General features: G+C 38.5%; 1 protein-coding gene across 1 annotated transcript; it reads right to left on the reverse strand.

Annotated features, from left to right (window-relative positions):
• Positions 1-547: 547 nt before the first annotated feature.
• On the reverse strand, positions 548-16,027 carry LOC127917959 (serine/threonine-protein kinase/endoribonuclease IRE1-like). Its single transcript, XM_052501118.1, has 5 exons — positions 15,443-16,027; positions 9,037-9,151; positions 2,830-2,863; positions 2,481-2,573; positions 548-626 (listed from the first exon to the last, which is right to left on the reverse strand). The coding sequence occupies exons 1-5, from the start codon at positions 15,509-15,511 to the stop codon at positions 548-550; spliced, it is 390 nt and encodes a 129-aa protein (XP_052357078.1). The 5' UTR covers positions 15,512-16,027.
• Between the last annotated feature and the right edge of the window lie 8,257 nt (positions 16,028-24,284).

The raw sequence follows: 24,284 nt of genomic DNA on the forward strand, positions 1-24,284 counted from the left end.
AACAAGGTACTGATGTCCTGACAACACATTACTGATGTCCTGACAACACATTACTGATGTCCTGACAACACATTACTGATGTCCTGACAACACATTACTGATGTCCTGACAACACATTACTGATGTCCTGACAACACATTACTGATGTCCTGACAACACATTACTGATGTCCTGACAACACATTACTGATGTCCTGACAACACATTACTGATGTCCTGACAACACATTACTGATGTCCTGACAACACATTACTGATGTCCTGACAACACATTACTGATGTCCTGACAACACATTACTGATGTCCTGACAACAAGGTACTGATGTCCTGACAACACATTACTGATGTCCTGACAACACAGTACTGATGTCCTGACAACACATTACTGATGTCCTGACAACACATTACTGATGTCCTGACAACACATTACTGATGTCCTGACAACACATTACTGATGTCCTGACAACACATTACTGATGTCCTGACAACAAGGTACTGATGTCCTGACAACAAGGTACTGATGTCCTGACAACAAGGTACCAATGTCTCTCACCAGTTACTGATGTCCTGACTCCATTCTGAACTCCTGACAACAGGTACTGCATGACTGGACCAGCTCTGGGATGTCCTGAAGGGCAGTTTCTGATGAGACATATAGACAATACTGATATTATACAGTATACTACTATTATATATATATGTAAAATACTATATTATACAGTATATTATTATTATATGATGTATTAAAATATTATATTATACAGTATATTATTATTATATATATTAAAATACTATATTATACAGTATACTATTATTATATATATTAAAATACTATATTATACAGTATATTATTATTATATATATATTGACAAAATACTATATCCTATACAGTATATTATTATTATATATATATGTAAAATACTACTGATGTATACAGTATACTATTACTAGTATATATGACAAAAATACTGATGTCTCTCTCTCTGATGTCCTCTCTACTGATGTCCTGACTCTACTGATGTCTGTCACATTACTGATGTCCTGACAACAAGGTCTGATGTCCTGACAACACATTACTCTGTCCGTACTGATGTCCTCTCTCATTACTGATGTCCGTCTCTCTACTCTGTCCTGACTCTCTTACTGATGTCCTGACAACACATTACTGATGTCTGACACTCTCTCTGTCCTGTACTGATGTCCTCAACACATTACTGATGTCCTGTCCGTCTGATGTCTCAACACATTACTGATGTCCGTCCGTCTGATGTCCTGACAACTCTACTGTCCTGACAACACATTACTGATGTCCTGTCAACACATTACTGATGTCCTGACAACACTCTACTGATGTCCGACAAACGTCGATGTCCTCAACTCATTACTGAGTGTCCGTGACTTTCTGTCAAACGTACTGATTTCCTGACAACAAGGTCTGATATTCTGTCCGTCTGTCTCTGACAAACATTAGGTACTCTGTCCTAACAACTGAGTCTGATATATCCTGACAACAAGGTCCAATGTCTCTCAGTCTAAAGGTCCATCAGTCTCTACTGAGGTCCGACTCCTCTCTAGTATACAAATGTTAATTAGTTTCTGGAGACACCTTCCTGACCGTCCGTATATTTATAACTATATATTAGTATACTCTGTCCGTCTACTCTCTTAAGAACACCTTACTATCTCTGTCCGTATAATACTATGTATTAGTATTCAATATGTTATTACAAAATCCGTCTCTCTCTAATCTGTTGTCTCTCTTATATATCTCTGTAAAATACTATGTTCTGTCCGTCTCTCTTAAGAACACCTCTCTCTCTGTCTATATCTCTCTAATCTCTCTCTCTGTCTGTCCGTCCGTCTCTCTCTCTCTCTGTCCGTCTCTCTCTGTCCGTCTCTCTCTGTCTCTCTCTCTCTGTCCGTCTCTCTCTCTCTCTGTCCGTCGTCTCTCTCTCTCTCTGTCCGTCTCTCTCTGTCCGTCTCTCTGTCCGACTCTCTCTCTCTGTCTCTGTCAAACGTCCGTCTCTCTCTCTCTCTGAGTTGTCCGTCTCTCTCTGTCCGTCTCTCTCTGTCCGTCTCTCTCTGTCCTCTCTCTGTCTCTATCTCTCTCTCTCTGTCTCTCTCTCTCTGTCCGTCTCTCTCTGTCCATCTCTCTCTGTCCATCTCTCTGTCAGTCTCTCTCTGTCCGTCTCTCTCTCTCTCTCTCTCTGTCCGTCTCTCTCTCTGTCCGTCTCTCTCTCTCTCTCTCTGTCCGTCTCTACCTCTCTCTCTGTCTGTCTCTCTCTGTCCGTCTCTCTCTCTCTGTATTAGTCTCTCTGTCCGTCTCTCTGTCCTGTCTGTCTCTCTCTCTCTCTCTGTCCTTCTCTCTCGCTCTGTCCGTCTCAAACTCTAAGAACCCTCTCTCTGTATTATCTCCTCTGTACCGTCTCTCTGTCCGTCTCTCTGTCCTGTCTGTCTCTCTCTCTCTGTCCTTCTCTCTTGCTCTGTCCCTCTCTCTCTTACCATCAGTCCTTCCTTGTGTTTTCCTCCCAGGACGTAGAGACTGCCATCGTTGGGGTCAGGGAGAAACCCTGGCCTAAAAACACACACACAGAAGCAATGATTATCAGGTGTGTGAGTGTTTGTATATTAGTATACAATGTGTGTGTGTGTACAAACATTGTGTGTGTGTGTGAGTTGTGTGTGTGTGTGTGTGAGTGTGTGTCATGTGTATGTGTGTGTGCGTGTGTGTGTGTGTGTTGTGTGTATGTGTGTGTGTGTGTGTGTGTGTGTGTGTGTGTGTGTGTGTGTGTGTGTGTGTGTGTGTGTGTGTATATAGCAGAGTCACTCACTCAGTAAGGTAGACAGGCACCTGGATGATGGGATCTGGAAAATGGAATGTTCAGAATGAACCATATGTTAATTAGTGCAAACATTAAGAACACCTTCCTAATACTGAGTTGTATATATTATAATACTATATATTAGTATACAATATGTTAATTAGTGCAAACATTAAGAACACCTTCCTAATACTGAGTTGTATATATTATAATACTATATATTAGTATACAATATGTTAATTAGTACAAACATTAAGAACACCTTCCTAATACTGAGTTGTATATATTATAATACTATATATTAGTATACAATACGTTAATTAGTACAAACATTAAGAACACCTTCCTAATACTGAGTTGTATATATTATAATACTATATATTAGTATACAATATGTTAATTAGTACAAACATTAAGAACACCTTCCTAATACTGAGTTGTATATATTATAATACTATATATTAGTATACAATATGTTAATTAGTACAAACATTAAGAACACCTTCCTAATACTGAGTTGTATATATTATAATACTATATATTAGTATACAATATGTTAATTAGTACAAACATTAAGAACACCTTCCTAATACTGAGTTGTATATATTATAATACTATATATTAGTATACAATATGTTAATTAGTACAAACATTAAGAACACCTTCCTAATACTGAGTTGTATATATTATAATACTATATATTAGTATACAATATGTTAATTAGTACAAACATTATAGATACACCTTCCTAATACTGAGTTGTATATATTATAATACTATATATTAGTATACAATATGTTAATTAGTACAAACATTAAGAACACCTTCCTAATACTATTAGTTGTATATATTATAATACTATATATTAGTATACAATATGTTAATTAGTACAAACATTAAGAACACCTTCCTAATACTGAGTTGTATATATTATAATACTATATATTAGTATACAATATGTTAATTAGTACAAACATTATTAGAACACCTTCCTAATACTGAGTTGTATATATTATAATACTATATATTATTATACAATATGTTAATTAGTACAAACATTAAGAACACCTTCCTAATACTGAGTTGTATATATTATTATACTATATATTAGTATACAATATGTTAATTAGTACAAACATTAAGAACACCTTCCTAATACTGAGTATATATATATTATAATATACTATATATTATTATACAATATGTTAATTAGTATTAAACATTAAGAACACCTTCCTAATACTAGTTGTATATATTATAATACTATATATTAGTATACAATATGTTATTATTAGTACAAACATTATAGAACACCTTCCTAATACTGAGTTGTATATATTATAATACTATATATTAGTATACAATATGTTAATTATACAAACATTAAGAACACCTTCCTAATACTGAGTTATTATATATTATAATACTATATATTATTATACAATATGTTAATTATTATACAAATTATTATAAGAACACCTTCCTAAACAAGTTGTATATATTATAATACTATGTATTAGTATACAATATGTTAATTAGTACAAACATTAAGAACACCTTCCTAATACTGAGTTGTATATATTATAATACTATATATTAGTATACAATATGTTAATTAGTACAAACATTAAGAACACCTTCCTAATACTGAGTTGTATATATTATAATACTATATATTAGTATACAATATGTTAATTAGTACAAACATTAAGAACACCTTCCTAATACTGAGTTGTATATATTATAATACTATATATTAGTATACAATATGTTAATTAGTACAAACATTAAGAACACCTTCCTAATACTGAGTTGTATATATTATAATACTATATATTAGTATACAATATGTTAATTAGTACAAACATTAAGAACACCTTCCTAATACTGAGTTGTATATATTATTATACTATATATTAGTATACAATATGTTAATTAGTACAAACATTAAGAACACCTTCCTAATACTGAGTTGTATATATTATAATACTATATATTAGTATACAATATGTTAATTAGTACAAACATTAAGAACACCTTCCTAATACTGAGTTGTATATATTGTTACACTATATATATTATGTTATTAGTACAAATATTATTATGAACATCCTCCAATGACTGGTTGTATTATGGTGTGGGGTGGCATTTCTTTACTGTATATATTATTATACTATATATATTATTATGCCACACATATTATACTGTATATATTATTATACTATATATATATTATTATGCCATACATATTATACTGTATATATTATTATACTATATATATTATTATACTATACATTATACTATATATATTATTATACTATACATATTATACTGTATATATTATTATACTACACTGTAGGTATATATTATTATACTATACATATTATATTATACTGTATATTATTATACTATACATATTATACTATATATTATTATACTATATATTATTATAATATACTGTAGGTATATATTATTATACTATATATTATTATAATATACTGTAGGTATATATTATACTATATATATTATGAACCTATACATATTATTATACTATACTGTATATTATTATACTATACTGTATATTATTATACTATACATATTATACTATATATTATTGTAATATAGGTATATATTAGTATACTATATATTAGTATACTATACTGTAGGTATATATTATACTGTATATTATTATACTACATATTATTATACTATACTGTAGGTATATATTATTATACTGTATATATTATGAACCTATACATATTATTATACTATACTGTATATTATTATACTATACATATGATTATACTATATATTATTATACTATACACATTATACTATACATATGATTATACTATATATTAGTATACTATATATTATTATACTATATATTATTATACTATATATTATTATACTATACTGTATATTATTATACTATACATATTATACTATATATTATTATACTATACTGTAGGTATATATTATTATACTATATATTATTATACTGTAGGTATATACACTGCTCAAACAAATTAAGGGAACACTTAAACAACATAATGTAACTCCAAGTCAATCACATTTCTGTGAAATCAAACTGTCCACTTAGGAAGCAACACTGATTGACAATACATTTCACATGCTGTTGTGCAAATGGAATAGACAACAGGTGGAAATTATAGGCAATTAGCAAGACACCCCCAATAAAGGAGTGGTTCTGCAGGTGGGGACCACAGACCACTTCTCAGTTCCTATGCTTCCTGGCTGATGTTTTGGTCACTTTTGAATGCTGGCGGTGCTTTCACTCTAGTGGTAGCATGAGACGGAGTCTACAACCCACACAAGTGGCTCCCCAGACCTGAATCCAATTGAGCACATCTGGGACATCATGTCTCGCTCCATCCACCAACGCCACGTTGCACCACAGACTGTCCAGGAGTTGGCGGATGCTTTAGTCCAGGTCTGGGAGGAGATCCCTCAGGAGACCATCCGCCACCTCATCAGGAGCATGCCCAGGCGTTGTAGGGAGGTAATACAGGCACGTGGAGGCCACGCACACTACTGAGCCTCAGTTTGACTTGTTTTAAGGACATTACATCAAAGTTGGATCAGCCTGTAGTGTGGTTTTCCACTTTAATTTTGAGTGTGACTCCAAATCCAGACCTCCATGGGTTGATAAATTTGATTTCCATTGATAATTTTTGTGTGATTTGGTGTCAGCACATTCAACGATGTAAAGAAAAAAGTATTTCATAAGAATATTTAATTCATTCAGATCTAGGATGTGTTATTTTAGTGTTCCCTTTATTTCTTTGAGCAGTGTATTACTATACTATATATTATAATATACTGTATGTATGTATATATTATTATACTATACTATATATTATTATACTATACTATATATTATACTATACTGTATGTATACATTATTATACTATACTATATATTATTATACTATACTATATATTATACTATACTGTATGTATACATTATTATACTATATATTATTATACTATACTATATATTATTATACTATACTGTATGTATGTATAAATTATTATACTATGCTATATATTATTATACTATACTGTATGTATGTATAAATTATTATACTATACTATATATTATAATATACTGTATGTATGTATACATTATTATACTATACTAAATGACTTAAATGTAAATGTATATATTATTATACTATACTATATATTATAATATACTGTATGTATGTATACATTATTATACTATACTATGTATATAGTATAAATTATTATACTATACTATATATTATTATACTATACTGTATGTATGTATACATTATATTAAATGTAATGTAAATGTAAATGTATGTATGTATACATTATTATACTATACTATATATGATTATACTATACTGTATGTATGTATGTATAAATTATTATACTATACTATATATTATTATACTATACTATATATTATTATACTATACTGTATGTATGTATACATTATTATACTATACTATATATGATTATACTATACTGTATGTATGTATGTATAAATTATTATACTATACTATATATTATTATACTATACTGTATGTATGTATACATTATTATACTATACTATATATTATTATACTATACTGTATGTATGTATACATTATTATACTATACTATATATGATTATACTATATATTATTATACTATACTGTATGTATGTATACATTATTATACTATACTATATATGATTATACTATACTATATATTATTATACTATACTGTATGTATGTATGTATAAATTATTATACTATACTATATATTATTATACTATACTGTATGTATGTATAAATTATTATACTATACTATATATTATTATACTATACTATATATTATACTATACTGTATGTATAAATTATTATGCTATACTATATATTATTATACTATACTATATATTTTTATACTATACTATATATTATTATACTATACTGTATGTATAAATTATTATGCTATACTATAAATTATTATACTATATATTATTATACTATACTATATATTATACTATACTGTATGTATAAATTATTATGCTATACTATATATTATTACACTATACTATACTGTAGGTATATATTATTATACTGTATATATTATTACACTTTATATATGATTATTATACTATACTGTAGGTATATATTATTATACTATATATTGTTATACTATACTGTAGGTATATATTATACAATATATTATTATACTATGTATTATTAAACTATAGGTATATATTATACTATACTATACATATTATACTATATATTATTATACTATACTTTTATATGATTATTATACTATACTGTAGGTATATATTATTATACTATACTGTAGGTATATTATTATTATATATATATTATTATACTATACAAATTAGTATATTATACTATATATTATTATACTATATATTATTATACTATAGGTATATATTATTATACTGTATATATTATTATACTATACTGTAGGTATAAATTAGTATATTATACTATATATTATTATACTATACTATATATTATTATAATATACTGTAGGTGTATATTATTATACTATACTATATATTATTACACTATACTGTAGATGTATATTATTATACTATATATTATTAAACTAATCTGCAGGTATATATTACTATACTGTATATATTATTATACTATACTGTAGGTATATATTATTATACTATATATTATTATACTATACTGTAGGTATATATTATTACTCTACATATAGTATACTATATATTATTACACTACATATTATACTATACTATATAGTATTATACTATATATTATTACACTATACTGTAGGTATATATTATTACACTACATATTATACAATACTATATATTATTATACTACTATATATTATTATACTGTAGGTATATATTAATACACTATACTGTAGGTATATATTATTACACTACATATTATACTATATATTATTATATACTATATATTATTATACTATACTGTAGGTATATATTATTACGCTACATATTATATTATACTATATATTATTATACTATATATTATTACACTATACTGTAGGTATATATTAATACACTATACTGTAGGTATATATTATTACACTACATATTATACTATACTATATATTATTATACTATATATTATTATACTACACTGTAGGTATATAGTAATACACTATACTGTATGTGGGCGTGAGAGCGGGTGCTGACCTTCTTTGAGGGTCCATTTGATGTCTCCAGACTGCTTGGAGACAGCATGTAGACTCCCATCCAGAGTAGACACAAACAATAGAGACTCTGGTAGAGTTACACTCACTGACTTCACCTGGGGAGTAGTGAGAGAGAGAGACTATGTCTGAACAGTGTTATAACAGACACATACAGTATTATAGATAGGTAGGTAGCTGGTCTGGTCCTCATGTCTGAACAGTGTTATAACAGACACATACAGTATTATAGATAGGTAGGTAGCTGGTCTGGTCCTCATGTCTGAACAGTGTTATAACAGACACATACAGTATTATAGATAGGTAGGTAGCTGGTCTGGTCCTCATGTCGGTGGCCCATTCCTGTAGGTTCATGCTCTACAACATCCGCAGAGTACGACCCTGCCTCACACAGGAAGCGGCGCAGGTCCTAATCCAGGCACTTGTCATCTCCCGTCTGGATTACTGCAACTCGCTGTTGGCTGGGCTCCCTGCCTGTGCCATTAAACCCCTACAACTCATCCAGAACGCCGCAGCCCGTCTGGTGTTCAACCTTCCCAAGTTCTCTCACGTCACCCCGCTCCTCCGCTCTCTCCACTGGCTTCCAGTTGAAGCTTGCATCCGCTACAAGACCATGGTGCTTGCCTACGGAGCTGTGAGGGAACGGCACCTCAGTACCTCCAGGCTCTGATCAGGCCCTACACCCAAACAAGGGCACTGCGTTCATCCACCTCTGGCCTGCTCGCCTCCCTACCACTGAGGAAGTACAGTTCCCGCTCAGCCCAGTCAAAACTGTTCGCTGCTCTGGCCCCCAATGGTGGAACAAACTCCCTCACGACGCCAGGACCGCGGAGTCAATCACCACCTTCCGGAGACACCTGAAACCCCACCTCTTTAAGGAATACCTAGGATAGGATAAGTAATCCTTCTCACCCCCCTTTAAGATTTAGATGCACTATTGTAAAGTGACTGTTCTACTGGATGTCATAAGGTGAATGCACCAATTTGTAAGTCGCTCTGGATAAGAGCGTCTGCTAAATGACTTAAATGTAAATGTAAATGTAAATGTCTGAACAGTGTTATAACAGACACATACAGTATTATAGATAGGTAGGTAGCTGGTCTGGTCCTCATGTCTGAACAGTGTTATAACAGACACATACAGTATTATAGATAGGTAGGTAGCTGGTCTGGTCCTCATGTCTGAACAGTGATGGATGGATTAGATAGATGGATTAGATAGATAGCTGGCCTGGTCCTCTCAGCACAAACTGGCTCTAACCAGAATAGAAAGAGTGGGAGGCCCCGGTGCACAACTGAGCAAGAGGACAAGTACATTAGAGTGTCTAGCCTCTTCACTGTTGACGTTGAGACCGGTGTTTTGTGGATACTATTGCATTAAGTCTTGTTTTTACATCCATTGATATAGTTCCTCGGTGTACCTGGAAAATCTTTCCAGCTCTCTCTCCCTTTCGACCACCATTCAGCGTGAAAGGGAACAATGTCATGCTCTGATCCAGTGGAAACGTCATAAAATAGGCTGCTTCCTGATTATCCCCTTGAACAAATAGCCTCCAGCTGTCATTACTGATTATCCCCTTGAACAAATAGCCTCCAGCTGTCCTGAGCTCACTGGTGCAGGAAACTAAGGTTCCCAGAATATTTTATACAATGCAGCGTGTTTGTTAGCAGGTTAAAGTTAATAGTTGATACAATGTTTCAAGTTCGTAGCAGACAGGCCATGTGTAACCAATGTGATTTATAATATTATTATTTTTTTTTTATTTTTTATTTTAAACAATCTTGTTCAAACTGCAGGCTGCAATGTTATTTGTTTTTTTACTTAATTAGAAATATAAAAGTTACTTTTTAGTTTCATTTAAATTGTTTGGTTTGGATTGAATTTTAATTAATTATATTCAATTATTATTAATATAATTATTATATTAAAATACGAGGACGTTATTATAAAAATAAAAAAATAAAAATTATTTTCACCTTTATTTAACCAGGTAGGCAAGTTGAGAACAAGTTCTCATTTACAATTGCGACCTGGCCAAGATAAAGCAAAGCACTGTGATAGACTGCATCCAATTTGTTGAGTAGGGTTATTTTGTAAATGACATCGCCAAAGTCGAGGGGATTGTTAGGATGGTCAGTTTTACAAGGGTATGTTTGGCAGCATGAGTGAAGGATGCTTTGTTGCGAAATAGATTTAACTTTGGATTGGAGATGTTTGATATGGGTCTGGAAGGAGAGTTTACAGTCTAACCAGACACCTAAGTATTTGTAGTTGTCCACGTATTCTAAGTCAGAGCCGTCCAGAGTAGTGATGTTGGACAGGCGGGTAGGTGCAGGTAGCGATCGGTTGAAGAGCATGCATTTAGTTTTACTTGTATTTAAGAGCAATTGGAGGCCACGGAAGGAGAGTTGTATGGCATTGAAGCTTGCCTGGAGGGTTGTTAACACAGTGTCCAAAGAAGGGCCGGAAGTATACAGAATGGTGTCGTCTGCGTAGAGGTGGATCAGGGACTCACCAGCAGCAAGAGCGACATCATTGATGTATACAGAGAAGAGAGTCGGTCCAAGAATTGAACCCTGTGGCACCCCCATAGAGATGCCAGAGGTCCGGACAGCAGACCCTCCGATTTGACACACTGACCTCATTGATGTATACAGAGAAGAGAGTCTGTAAATTAACTATCCACTATGAAAAATGTGGACTGAGACAGCCAGCAGGAGAGAGAGGACTGTAATTATTTAATCAAACAGTGTGCTTAAAGCATCAGACCAGTTCAGAATCTGAGACAGCCAGCAGGAGAGAGAGGACTGTAATGATTTAATCAAACAGTGTGCTTAAAGCATCAGACCAGTTCAGAATCTGAGACAGCCAGCAGGAGAGAGAGGACTGTAATTATTTAATCAAACAGTGTGCTTAAAGCATCAGACCAGTTCAGAATCTGAGACAGCCAGCAGGAGAGAGAGGACTGTAATTATTTAATCAAAACAGTGTGCTTAAAGCATCAGACCAGTTCAGAATCTGAGACAGCCAGCAGGAGAGAGAGGACTGTAATTATTTAATCAAACAGTGTGCTTAAAGCATCAGACCAGTTCAGAATCTGAGACAGCCAGCAGGAGAGAGAGGACTGTAATGATTTAATCAAACAGTGTGCTTAAAGCATCAGACCAGTTCAGAATCTGAGACAGCCAGCAGGAGAGAGAGGACTGTAATTATTTAATCAAACAGTGTGCTTAAAGCATCAGACCAGTTCAGAATCTGAGACAGCCAGCAGGAGAGAGAGGACTGTAATGATTTAATCAAACAGTGTGCTTAAAGCATCAGACCAGTTCAGAATCTGAGACAGCCAGCAGGAGAGAGAGGACTGTAATTATTTAATCAAACAGTGTGCTTAAAGCATCAGACCAGTTCAGAATCTGAGACAGCCAGCAGGAGAGAGAGGACTGTAATTATTTAATCAAACAGTGTGCTTAAAGCATCAGACCAGTTCAGCACATATAGTTGATTTAATTAAAACACATATGGGATATATATATATGAGAGGTTTCCTGTTCTGGAGATGAACGTTAGGTGCTGTCTGATTAGAATATAAACGGGCCTGCTTCTGTTCTGGAGATGAACATTAGGTGCTGTCTGAATAGAATATAAAACAGGCCTGCTTCTGTTCTGGAGATGAACATTAGGTGCTGTCTGAATAGAATATAAAACAGGCCTGCTTCTGTTCTGGAGATTAACATTAGGTGCTGTCTGATTAGAATATAAAACAGGCCTGCTTCTGTTCTGGAGATGAACATTAGGTGCTGTCTGATTAGAATATAAAACGGGCCTGCTTCTGTTCTGGAGATGAACGTTAGGTGCTGTCTGAATAGAATATAAAACAGGCCTGCTTCTGTTCTGGAGATAAACATTAGGTGCTGTCTGAATAGAATATAAAACCGGCCTGTTTCTGTTCTGGAGATGAACATTAGGTGCTGTCTGAATAGAATATAAAACGGGCCTGCTTCTGTTCTGGAGATGAACATTAGGTGCTGTCTGATTAGAATATAAAACAGGCCTGCTTCTGTTCTGGAGATTAACATTAGGTGCTGTCTGAATAGAATATAAACGGGCCTGCTTCTGTTCTGAGATTAACATTAGGTGCTGTCTAATTAGAATATAAACGGGCCTGTCTAATTAGAATATAAACGGGCCTGCTTCTGTTCTGGAGATGAACATTAGGTGCTATCTGAATAGAATATAAACAGGCCTGCTTCTGTTCTGGAGATAAACATTAGGTGCTGTCTGATTAGAATATAAAACAGGCCTGCTTCTGTTCTGGAGATGAACATTAGGTGCTGTCTGAATAGAATATAAAACAGGCCTGCTTCTGTTCTGGAGATGAACATTAGGTGCTGTCTGAATAGAATATAAAACAGGCCTGCTTCTGTTCTGGAGATGAACATTAGGTGCTGTCTGAATAGAATATAAACGGGCCTGTTTCTGTTCTGGAGATGAACATTAGGTGCTGTCTGAATAGAATATAAAACAGGCCTGCTTCTGTTCTGGAGATGAACATTAGGTGCTGTCTGATTAGAATATAAAACAGGCCTGCTTCTGTTCTGGAGATGAACATTAGGTGCTGTCTGAATAGAATATAAAACAGGCCTGCTTCTGTTCTGGAGATGAACATTGAAGAATTAGGTGCTGTCTGAATAGAATATAAAACAGGCCTGCTTCTGTTCTGGAGATTAACATTAGGTGCTGTCTGATTAGAATATAAAACAGGCCTGCTTCTGTTCTGGAGATGAACATTAGGTGCTGTCTGATTAGAATATAAAACAGGCCTGCTTCTGTTCTGGAGATGAACATTAGGTGCTGTCTGATTAGAATATAAAACAGGCCTGCTTCTGTTCTGGAGATGAACATTAGGTGCTGTCTGAATAGAATATAAAACAGGCCTGCTTCTGTTCTGGAGATGAACATTAGGTGCTGTCTGAATAGAATATAAAACAGGCCTGCTTCTGTTCTGGAGATGAACATTAGGTGCTGTCTGATTAGAATATAAAACAGGCCTGCTTCTGTTCTGGAGATGAACATTAGGTGCTGTCTGATTAGAATATAAAACAGGCCTGCTTCTGTTCTGGAGATGAACATTAGGTGCTGTCTGATTAGAATATAAAACAGGCCTGCTTCTGTTCTGGAGATGAACATTAGGTGCTGTCTGAATAGAATATAAAACGGGCCTGCTTCTGTTCTGGAGATGAACATTAGGTGCTGTCTGAATAGAATATAAAACAGGCCTGCTTCTGTTCTGGAGATGAACATTAGGTGCTGTCTGAATAGAATATAAAACAGGCCTGCTTCTGTTCTGGAGATGAACATTAGGTGCTGTCTGAATAGAATATAAAACAGGCCTGCTTCTGTTCTGGAGATGAACATTAGGTGCTGTCTGAATAGAATATAAAACAGGCCTGCTTCTGTTCTGGAGATGAACATTAGGTGCTGTCTGAATAGAATATAAAACAGGCCTGCTTCTGTTCTGGAGATGAACATTAGGTGCTGTCTGATTAGAATATAAAACTGGCCTGCTTCTGTTCTGGAGATTAACATTAGGTGCTGTCTGATTAGAATATAAAACAGGCCTGCTCCTGTTCTGGCGATGTCGCCGTAAATGATCGTATTAAACTGGATCGATCTTTGATTGACTGTTATCAACCACTGCTCTCCTTGTTTTTCACGTGGAAATGTCCGTTACACCAGGACAACCTGAATAGCGAGACTTACCACCACCCCGTCTCCTTCTCAGCAAAGAGACCGTTTACCACATGTTGTGTGTTTAACCGCGACACTCCTGTATTTACTCAACAAGGGGTGGCATCATAGAACCGGACTCTGTGTGGCGCCTTAAAAGGATATGTGGTCATTTACCAAGGAATGTCCACACGCGTTTCAATGTGCAATACCTTTACCTTTAAACTACAACATATAGAGGCATCCAAATGGTAAAACGCGGGAGAGCGATATATACCCTCTTTACGCACCATTAGTTACGGAGAGCGATATACCCTCTTTACGCACCATTAGTTACGGAGAGCGATATACCCTCTTTACGCACCATTAGTTACGTTATTGCCTACAATGTTAGACAGGTAACTATGACGGATTGCATTTTAAAAAGTAACCTACAAAGGACAGGACAGACAAGACAGACAGGACAGACGAGGGGGGTTTGTTCATTTCCAGCATACTATTCTTGAAGTGTATTAGAGTCCCCTCTCTCTCTTTGTACGGTTTCCCGAAATAGACCAACCGGACAGTGGCACCGTACCCAGCGAGCCACACACCCGGGTTTTCCCCCTCCCCTCCCCTCCCCTCACCCATAAACAAGTAAACAACAACAACAAACACTCACCTGTAAGTCGGTTCCTTTCCAGGACAGCAGCAACAGCAGCAGGAGGAGACAGCGTGTTAACTTCCCCATGGTTGTAGATCTACCAACGGGAATCTCGATCAACGCAAAGAAACGTGTTCATTAAACTTACAAGAACAGAGGTCGAATTATCTGTCAACTTTTCTCCAGCGATCGTCCATTTTGGTCTACACAGCGACAGGGCTTCGTTTGTTGAACTTTTTGTTTTGTTTTTAAAGTCTTCTTTCAGATTGACGTGTTTTATTTAACGTGTGTTAACAGGTTGTGGATAGAAGTAGGATGAGAGATCCGGAGAGACCATCACAACAGTACCGACTAAACGACGAGCCCCCACCATTACGGTTTCCGTGTTGGAACGGATCCTGTGACGTCAGTTAGAGAGGGTGTCCTTGGTTCTCGTCGGTAGGCGGTCAGGACCGACGGAATGGTCCCAAAAAAATTCGAATCAAAATAGTTAAATAACAGAGAATATAGTGGTTTTGTTTATGTGGCGGTTTTTCCTCACCAACATACCCATCATAAAGTATATAACTCAGCCTAAACGGCTCAAAGCGACCTGCTGTCAAATCATGTGTGGCTGGCCCCGCCCTCTTGTTTGATTGACGGCCGTTCCGTCCAATGGTAAAAGGAGAGTTGGACTGTAACGGGGGGGGCGGGGTTTAGAATGAGCTGGACGCCACCTTAGAACACGTGGAAACGGCAATGTGGCTCACAGCTTTGTGATCACTGCAACACGCAGGTGAAAGAGAATAGAGATGGTGAAAGAGAATAGAGATGGTGGTAGAACAGAGAAGAGACATCTATGCCTTTATTAAGCTCTCTCTCTCTTTTCCTCTCTCTCTTTCTCTCTCTCTGTCTCTTCCTCTCTCTCTTCCTCGCTCTCTCTTCCTCTCTCTCTCTTCCCTCTCTCTCTTCCTCTCTCTCTCTCTGTGTTTCTTCCTCTCTCTCTCTTCCCCTCTCTCTCTTCTTCTCTCTCTCCCTTCTCTCTCTCTCTCTTCCTCTCTCTCTTTTCCTCTCTCTCTCTCTCTCTCTTCCTCTCTTCCTCTCTTCCTCTCTCTCTTCCTCTCTTCCTCTCTCTCTTCCTCTCTCTCCTCTCAACTCTGAGCCTGTGTCGCTCTGTTTCTTCTTCTTCTTGTAATTTTCCTGACTTTTCTCAGTTTATAGGGGTACTAAGGTGAACATAATTATAGATTTTTAAAAAAACATTTCAAAATGAATCCCACCAGCACTACATATACTATAATACCCACGTCCAGGCTATCCCACAGTCTCCATAGACAAACATTGGCAGTAGAATGGCCCATACTGAAGAGCCCTGCTAGAGCTGCCCCTGGTCAACTGTAAGTGCTGTTATTGTGAAGTGGATGCATAGTGCATTTGTAAAGTTTGGTGGAGAACGCTACCTGCCCCAATGCATAGTGCATTTGTAAAGTTTGGTGGAGAACGCTACCTGCCCCAATGCATAGTGCATTTGTAAAGTTTGGTGGAGAACGCTACCTGCCCCAATGCATAGTGCATTTGTAAAGTTTGGTGGAGAACGCTACCTGCCCCAATGCATAGTGCATTTGTAAAGTTTGGTGGAGAACGCTACCTGCCCCAATGCATAGTGCATTTGTAAACGCTTTTTATGGAGAACGCTACCTGCCCCAATGCATAGTGCATTTGTAAAGTTTGGTGGAGAACGCTACCTGCCCCAATGCATAGTGCATTTGTAAAGTTTGGTGGAGAACGCTACCTGCCTCAATGCATAGTGCATTTGTAAAGTTTGGTGGAGAACGCTACCTGCCCCAATGCATAGTGCATTTGTAAAGTTTGGTGGAGAACGCTACCTGCCCCAATGCATAGTGCATTTGTAAAGTTTGGTGGAGAACGCTACCTGCCCCAATGCATAGTGCATTTGTAAAGTTTGGTGGAGAACGCTACCTGCCCCAATGCATAGTGCATTTGTAAAGTTTGGTGGAGAACGCTACCTGCCCCAATGCATAGTGCATTTGTAAAGTTTGGTGGAGAACGCTACCTGCCCCAATGCATAGTGCATTTGTAAAGTTTGGTGGAGAACGCTACCTGCCCCAATGCATAGTGCATTTGTAAAGTTTGGTGGAGAACGCTACCTGCCCCAATGCATAGTGCATTTGTAAAGTTTGGTGGAGAACGCTACCTGCCCCAATGCATAGTGCATTTGTAAAGTTTGGTGGAGAACGCTACCTGCCCCAATGCATAGTGCATTTGTAAAGTTTGGTGGAGAACGCTACCTGCCCCAATGCATAGTGCATTTGTAAAGTTTGGTGGAGAACGCTACCTGCCCCAATGCATAGTGCATTTGTAAAGTTTGGTGGAGAACGCTACCTGCCCCAATGCATAGTGCATTTGTAAAGTTTGGTGGAGAACGCTACCTGCCCCAATGCATAGTGCATTTGTAAAGTTTGGTGGAGAACGCTACCTGCCCCAATGCATAGTGCATTTGTAAAGTTTGGTGGAGAACGCTACCTGCCCCAATGCATAGTGCATTTGTAAAGTTTGGTGGAGAACGCTACCTGCCCCAATGCATAGTGCATTTGTAAAGTTTGGTGGAGAACGCTACCTGCCCCTACCTGCCCCAATGCATAGTGCATTTGTAAAGTTTGGTGGAGAACGCTACCTGCCCCAATGCATAGTGCATTTGTAAAGTTTGGTGGAGAACGCTACCTGCCCCAATGCATAGTGCATTTGTAAAGTTTGGTGGAGAACGCTACCTGCCCCAATGCATAGTGCATTTGTAAAGTTTGGTGGAGAACGCTACCTGCCCCAATGCATAGTGCATTTGTAAAGTTTGGTGGAGAACGCTACCTGCCCCAATGCATAGTGCATTTGTAAAGTTTGGTGGAGAACGCTACCTGCCCCAATGCATAGTGCATTTGTAAAGTTTGGTGGAGAACGCTACCTGCCCCAATGCATAGTGCATTTGTAAAGTTTGGTGGAGAACGCTACCTGCCCCAATGCATAGTGCATTTGTAAAGTTTGGTGGAGAACGCTACCTGCCCCAATGCATAGTGCATTTGTAAAGTTTGGTGGAGAACGCTACCTGCCCCAATGCATAGTGCATTTGTAAAGTTTGGTGGAGAACGCTACCTGCCCCAATGCATAGTGCATTTGTAAAGTTTGGTGGAGAACGCTACCTGCCCCAATGCATAGTGCATTTGTAAAGTTTGGTGGAGAACGCTACCTGCCCCAATGCATAGTGCATTTGTAAAGTTTGGTGGAGAACGCTACCTGCCCCAATGCATAGTGCATTTGTAAAGTTTGGTGGAGAACGCTACCTGCCCCAATGCATAGTGCATTTGTAAAGTTTGGTGGAGAACGCTACCTGCCCCAATGCATAGTGCATTTGTAAAGTTTGGTGGAGAACGCTACCTGCCCCAATGCATAGTGCATTTGTAAAGTTTGGTGGAGAACGCTACCTGCCCCAATGCATAGTGCATTTGTAAAGTTTGGTGGAGAACGCTACCTGCCCCAATGCATAGTGCATTTGTAAAGTTTGGTGGAGAACGCTACCTGCCCCAATGCATAGTGCATTTGTAAAGTTTGGTGGAGAACGCTACCTGCCCCAATGCATAGTGCATTTGTAAAGTTTGGTGGAGAACGCTACCTGCCCCAATGCATAGTGCATTTGTAAAGTTTGGTGGAGAACGCTACCTGCCCTCAATGCATAGTGCATTTGTAAAGTTTGGTGGAGAACGCTACCTGCCCCAATGCATAGTGCATTTGTAAAGTTTGGTGGAGAACGCTACCTGCCCCAATGCATAGTGCATTTGTAAAGTTTGGTGGAGAACGCTACCTGCCCCAATGCATAGTGCATTTGTAAAGTTTGGTGGAGAACGCTACCTGCCCCAATGCATAGTGCATTTGTAAAGTTTGGTGGAGAACGCTACCTGCCCCAATGCATAGTGCATTTGTAAAGTTTGGTGGAGAACGCTACCTGCCCCAATGCATAGTGCATTTGTAAAGTTTGGTGGAGAACGCTACCTGCCCCAATGCATAGTGCATTTGTAAAGTTTGGTGGAGAACGCTACCTGCCCCAATGCATAGTGCATTTGTAAAGTTTGGTGGAGAACGCTACCTGCCCCAATGCATAGTGCATTTGTAAAGTTTGGTGGAGAACGCTACCTGCCCCAATGCATAGTGCATTTGTAAAGTTTGGTGGAGAACGCTACCTGCCCCAATGCATAGTGCATTTGTAAAGTTTGGTGGAGAACGCTACCTGCCCCAATGCATAGTGCATTTGTAAAGTTTGGTGGAGAACGCTACCTGCCCCAATGCATAGTGCATTTGTAAAGTTTGGTGGAGAACGCTACCTGCCCCAATGCATAGTGCATTTGTAAAGTTTGGTGGAGAACGCTACCTGCCCCAATGCATAGTGCATTTGTAAAGTTTGGTGGAGAACGCTACCTGCCCCAATGCATAGTGCATTTGTAAAGTTTGGTGGAGAACGCTACCTGCCCCAATGCATAGTGCATTTGTAAAGTTTGGTGGAGAACGCTACCTGCCCCAATGCATAGTGCATTTGTAAAGTTTGGTGGAGAACGCTACCTGCCCCAATGCATAGTGCATTTGTAAAGTTTGGTGGAGAACGCTACCTGCCCCAATGCATAGTGCATTTGTAAAGTTTGGTGGAGAACGCTACCTGCCCCAATGCATAGTGCATTTGTAAAGTTTGGTGGAGAACGCTACCTGCCCCAATGCATAGTGCATTTGTAAAGTTTGGTGGAGAACGCTACCTGCCCCAATGCATAGTGCATTTGTAAAGTTTGGTGGAGAACGCTACCTGCCCCAATGCATAGTGCATTTGTAAAGTTTGGTGGAGAACGCTACCTGCCCCAATGCATAGTGCATTTGTAAAGTTTGGTGGAGAACGCTACCTGCCCCAATGCATAGTGCATTTGTAAAGTTTGGTGGAGAACGCTACCTGCCCCAATGCATAGTGCATTTGTAAAGTTTGGTGGAGAACGCTACCTGCCCCAATGCATAGTGCATTTGTAAAGTTTGGTGGAGAACGCTACCTGCCCCAATGCATAGTGCATTTGTAAAGTACCTTGCATAGTGCATTTGAGAACGCTACCTGCCCCAATGCATAGTGCATTTGTAAAGTTTGGTGGAGAACGCTACCTGCCCCAATGCATAGTGCATTTGTAAAGTTTGGTGGAGAACGCTACCTGCCCCAATGCATAGTGCATTTGTAAAGTTTGGTGGAGAACGCTACCTGCCCCAATGCATAGTGCATTTGTAAAGTTTGGTGGAGAACGCTACCTGCCCCAATGCATAGTGCATTTGTAAAGTTTGGTGGAGAACGCTACCTGCCCCAATGCATAGTGCATTGCCCCAATGCAAGTGCATTTGTAAAGTTTGGTGGAGAACGCTACCTGCCCCAATGCATAGTGCATTTGTAAAGTGGAGCTACCTGCCCCCAATGCATAGTGCATTTGTAAAGAACGCTACCTGCCCCAATGCATAGTGCATTTGTAAAGTTTGGTGGAGAACGCTACCTGCCCCAATGCATAGTGCATTTGTAAAGTTTGGTGGAGAACGCTACCTGCCCCAATGCATAGTGCATTTGTAAAGTTTGGTGGAGAACGCTACCTGCCCCAATGCATAGTGCATTTGTAAAGTTTGGTGGAGAACGCTACCTGCCCCAATGCATAGTGCATTTGTAATAGTGCATTTGTAAAGTTTGGTGGAGAACGCTACCTGCCCCAATGCATAGTGCATTTGTAAAGTTTGGTGGAGAACGCTACCTGCCCCAATGCATAGTGCATTTGTAAAGTTTGGTGGAGAACGCTACCTGCCCCAATGCATAGTGCATTTGTAAAGTTTGGTGGAGAACGCTACCTGCCCCAATGCATAGTGCATTTGTAAAGTTTGGTGGAGAACGCTACCTGCCCCAATGCATAGTGCATTTGTAAAGTTTGGTGGAGGAGCCCCAATGCATAGTGCATTTGTAAAGTTTGGTGGAGAACGCTACCTGCCCCAATGCATAGTGCATTTGTAAAGTTTGGTGGAGAACGCTACCTGCCCCAATGCATAGTGCATTTGTAAAGTTTGGTGGAGAACGCTACCTGCCCCAATGCATAGTGCATTTGTAAAGTTTGGTGGAGAACGCTACCTGCCCCAATGCATAGTGCATTTGTAAAGTTTGGTGGAGAACGCTACCTGCCCCAATGCATAGTGCATTTGTAAAGTTTGGTGGAGAACGCTACCTGCCCCAATGCATAGTGCATTTGTAAAGTTTGGTGGAGAACGCTACCTGCCCCAATGCATAGTGCATTTGTAAAGTTTGGTGGAGAACGCTACCTGCCCCAATGCATAGTGCATTTGTAAAGTTTGGTGGAGAACGCTACCTGCCCCAATGCATAGTGCATTTGTAAAGTTTGGTGGAGAACGCTACCTGCCCCAATGCATAGTGCATTTGTAAAGTTTGGTGGAGAACGCTACCTGCCCCAATGCATAGTGCATTTGTAAAGTTTGGTGGAGAACGCTACCTGCCCCAATGCATAGTGCATTTGTAAAGTTTGGTGGAGAACGCTACCTGCCCCAATGCATAGTGCATTTGTAAAGTTTGGTGGAGAACGCTACCTGCCCCAATGCATAGTGCATTTGTAAAGTTTGGTGGAGAACGCTACCTGCCCCAATGCATAGTGCATTTGTAAAGTTTGGTGGAGAACGCTACCTGCCCCAATGCATAGTGCATTTGTAAAGTTTGGTGGAGAACGCTACCTGCCCCAATGCATAGTGCATTTGTAAAGTTTGGTGGAGAACGCTACCTGCCCCAATGCATAGTGCATTTGTAAAGTTTGGTGGAGAACGCTACCTGCCCCAATGCATAGTGCATTTGTAAAGTTTGGTGGAGAACGCTACCTGCCCCAATGCATAGTGCATTTGTAAAGTTTGGTGGAGAACGCTACCTGCCCCAATGCATAGTGCATTTGTAAAGTTTGGTGGAGAACGCTACCTGCCCCAATGCATAGTGCATTTGTAAAGTTTGGCTACCTGCCCCAATGCATAGTGCATTTGTAAAGTTTGGAGAACGCTACCTGCCCCAATGCATAGTGCATTTGTAAAGTTTGGTGGAGAACGCTACCTGCCCCAATGCATAGTGCATTTGTAAAGTTTGGTGGAGAACGCTACCTGCCCTCAATGCATAGTGCATTTGTAAAGTTTGGTGGAGAACGCTACCTGCCCCAATGCATAGTGCATTTGTAAAGTTTGGTGGAGAACGCTACCTGCCCCAATGCATAGTGCATTTGTAAAGTTTGGTGGAGAACGCTACCTGCCCCAATGCATAGTGCATTTGTAAAGTTTGGTGGAGAACGCTACCTGCCCCAATGCATAGTGCATTTGTAAAGTTTGGTGGAGAACGCTACCTGCCCCAATGCATAGTGCATTTGTAAAGTTTGGTGGAGAACGCTACCTGCCCCAATGCATAGTGCATTTGTAAAGTTTGGTGGAGAACGCTACCTGCCCCAATGCATAGTGCATTTGTAAAGTTTGGTGGAGAACGCTACCTGCCCCAATGCATAGTGCATTTGTAAAGTTTGGTGGAGAACGCTACCTGCCCCAATGCATAGTGCATTTGTAAAGTTTGGTGGAGAACGCTACCTGCCCCAATGCATAGTGCATTTGTAAAGTTTGGTGGAGAACGCTACCTGCCCCAATGCATAGTGCATTTGTAAAGTTTGGTGGAGAACGCTACCTGCCCCAATGCATAGTGCATTTGTAAAGTTTGGTGGAGAACGCTACCTGCCCCAATGCATAGTGCATTTGTAAAGTTTGGTGGAGAACGCTACCTGCCCCAATGCATAGTGCATTTGTAAAGTTTGGTGGAGAACGCTACCTGCCCCAATGCATAGTGCATTGCCCCAATGCATAGTGCATTTGTAAAGTTTGGTGGAGAACGCTACCTGCCCCAATGCATAGTGCATTTGTAAAGTTTGGTGGAGAACGCTACCTGCCCCAATGCATAGTGCATTTGTAAAGTTTGGTGGAGAACGCTACCTGCCCCAATGCATAGTGCATTTGTAAAGTTTGGTGGAGAACGCTACCTGCCCCAATGCATAGTGCATTTGTAAAGTTTGGTGGAGAACGCTACCTGCCCCAATGCATAGTGCATTTGTAAAGTTTGGTGGAGAACGCTACCTGCCCCAATGCATAGTGCATTTGTAAAGTTTGGTGGAGAACGCTACCTGCCCCAATGCATAGTGCATTTGTAAAGTTTGGTGGAGAACGCTACCTGCCCCAATGCATAGTGCATTTGTAAAGTTTGGTGGAGAACGCTACCTGCCCCAATGCATAGTGCATTTGTAAAGTTTGGTGGAGAACGCTACCTGCCCCAATGCATAGTGCATTTGTAAAGTTTGGTGGAGAACGCTACCTGCCCCAATGCATAGTGCATTTGTAAAGTTTGGTGGAGAACGCTACCTGCCCCAATGCATAGTGCATTTGTAAAGTTTGGTGGAGAACGCTACCTGCCCCAATGCATAGTGCATTTGTAAAGTTTGGTGGAGAACGCTACCTGCCCCAATGCATAGTGCATTTGTAAAGTTTGGTGGAGAACGCTACCTGCCCCAATGCATAGTGCATTTGTAAAGTTTGGTGGAGAACGCTACCTGCCCCAATGCATAGTGCATTTGTAAAGTTTGGTGGAGAACGCTACCTGCCCCAATGCATAGTGCATTTGTAAAGTTTGGTGGAGAACGCTACCTGCCCCAATGCATAGTGCATTTGTAAAGTTTGGTGGAGAACGCTACCTGCCCCAATGCATAGTGCATTTGTAAAGTTTGGTGGAGAACGCTAC

Source organism: Oncorhynchus keta, unplaced genomic scaffold (genome assembly GCF_023373465.1).
Source record: "Oncorhynchus keta strain PuntledgeMale-10-30-2019 unplaced genomic scaffold, Oket_V2 Un_contig_1253_pilon_pilon, whole genome shotgun sequence".
Taxonomy (NCBI): Eukaryota; Metazoa; Chordata; class Actinopteri; order Salmoniformes; family Salmonidae; genus Oncorhynchus; species Oncorhynchus keta.

Excerpts from the sequence above, each read along its gene's own strand:
- LOC127917959 (XM_052501118.1), bottom strand. The coding sequence starts at position 15,511 with ATGGGGAAGTTAACACGCTGTCTCCTCCTGCTGCTGTTGCTGCTGTCC. Across the intron at positions 2,864-9,036 it reads CAAATGGACCCTCAAAGAAG|ATCCCATCATCCAGGTGCCT; the intron begins GTCAGCACCCGC and ends TCCATTTTCCAG. Across the intron at positions 627-2,480 it reads GTAAGAGAGAGAGGGACAGA|GACATCCCAGAGCTGGTCCA; the intron begins GCAAGAGAGAAG and ends ACTGCCCTTCAG.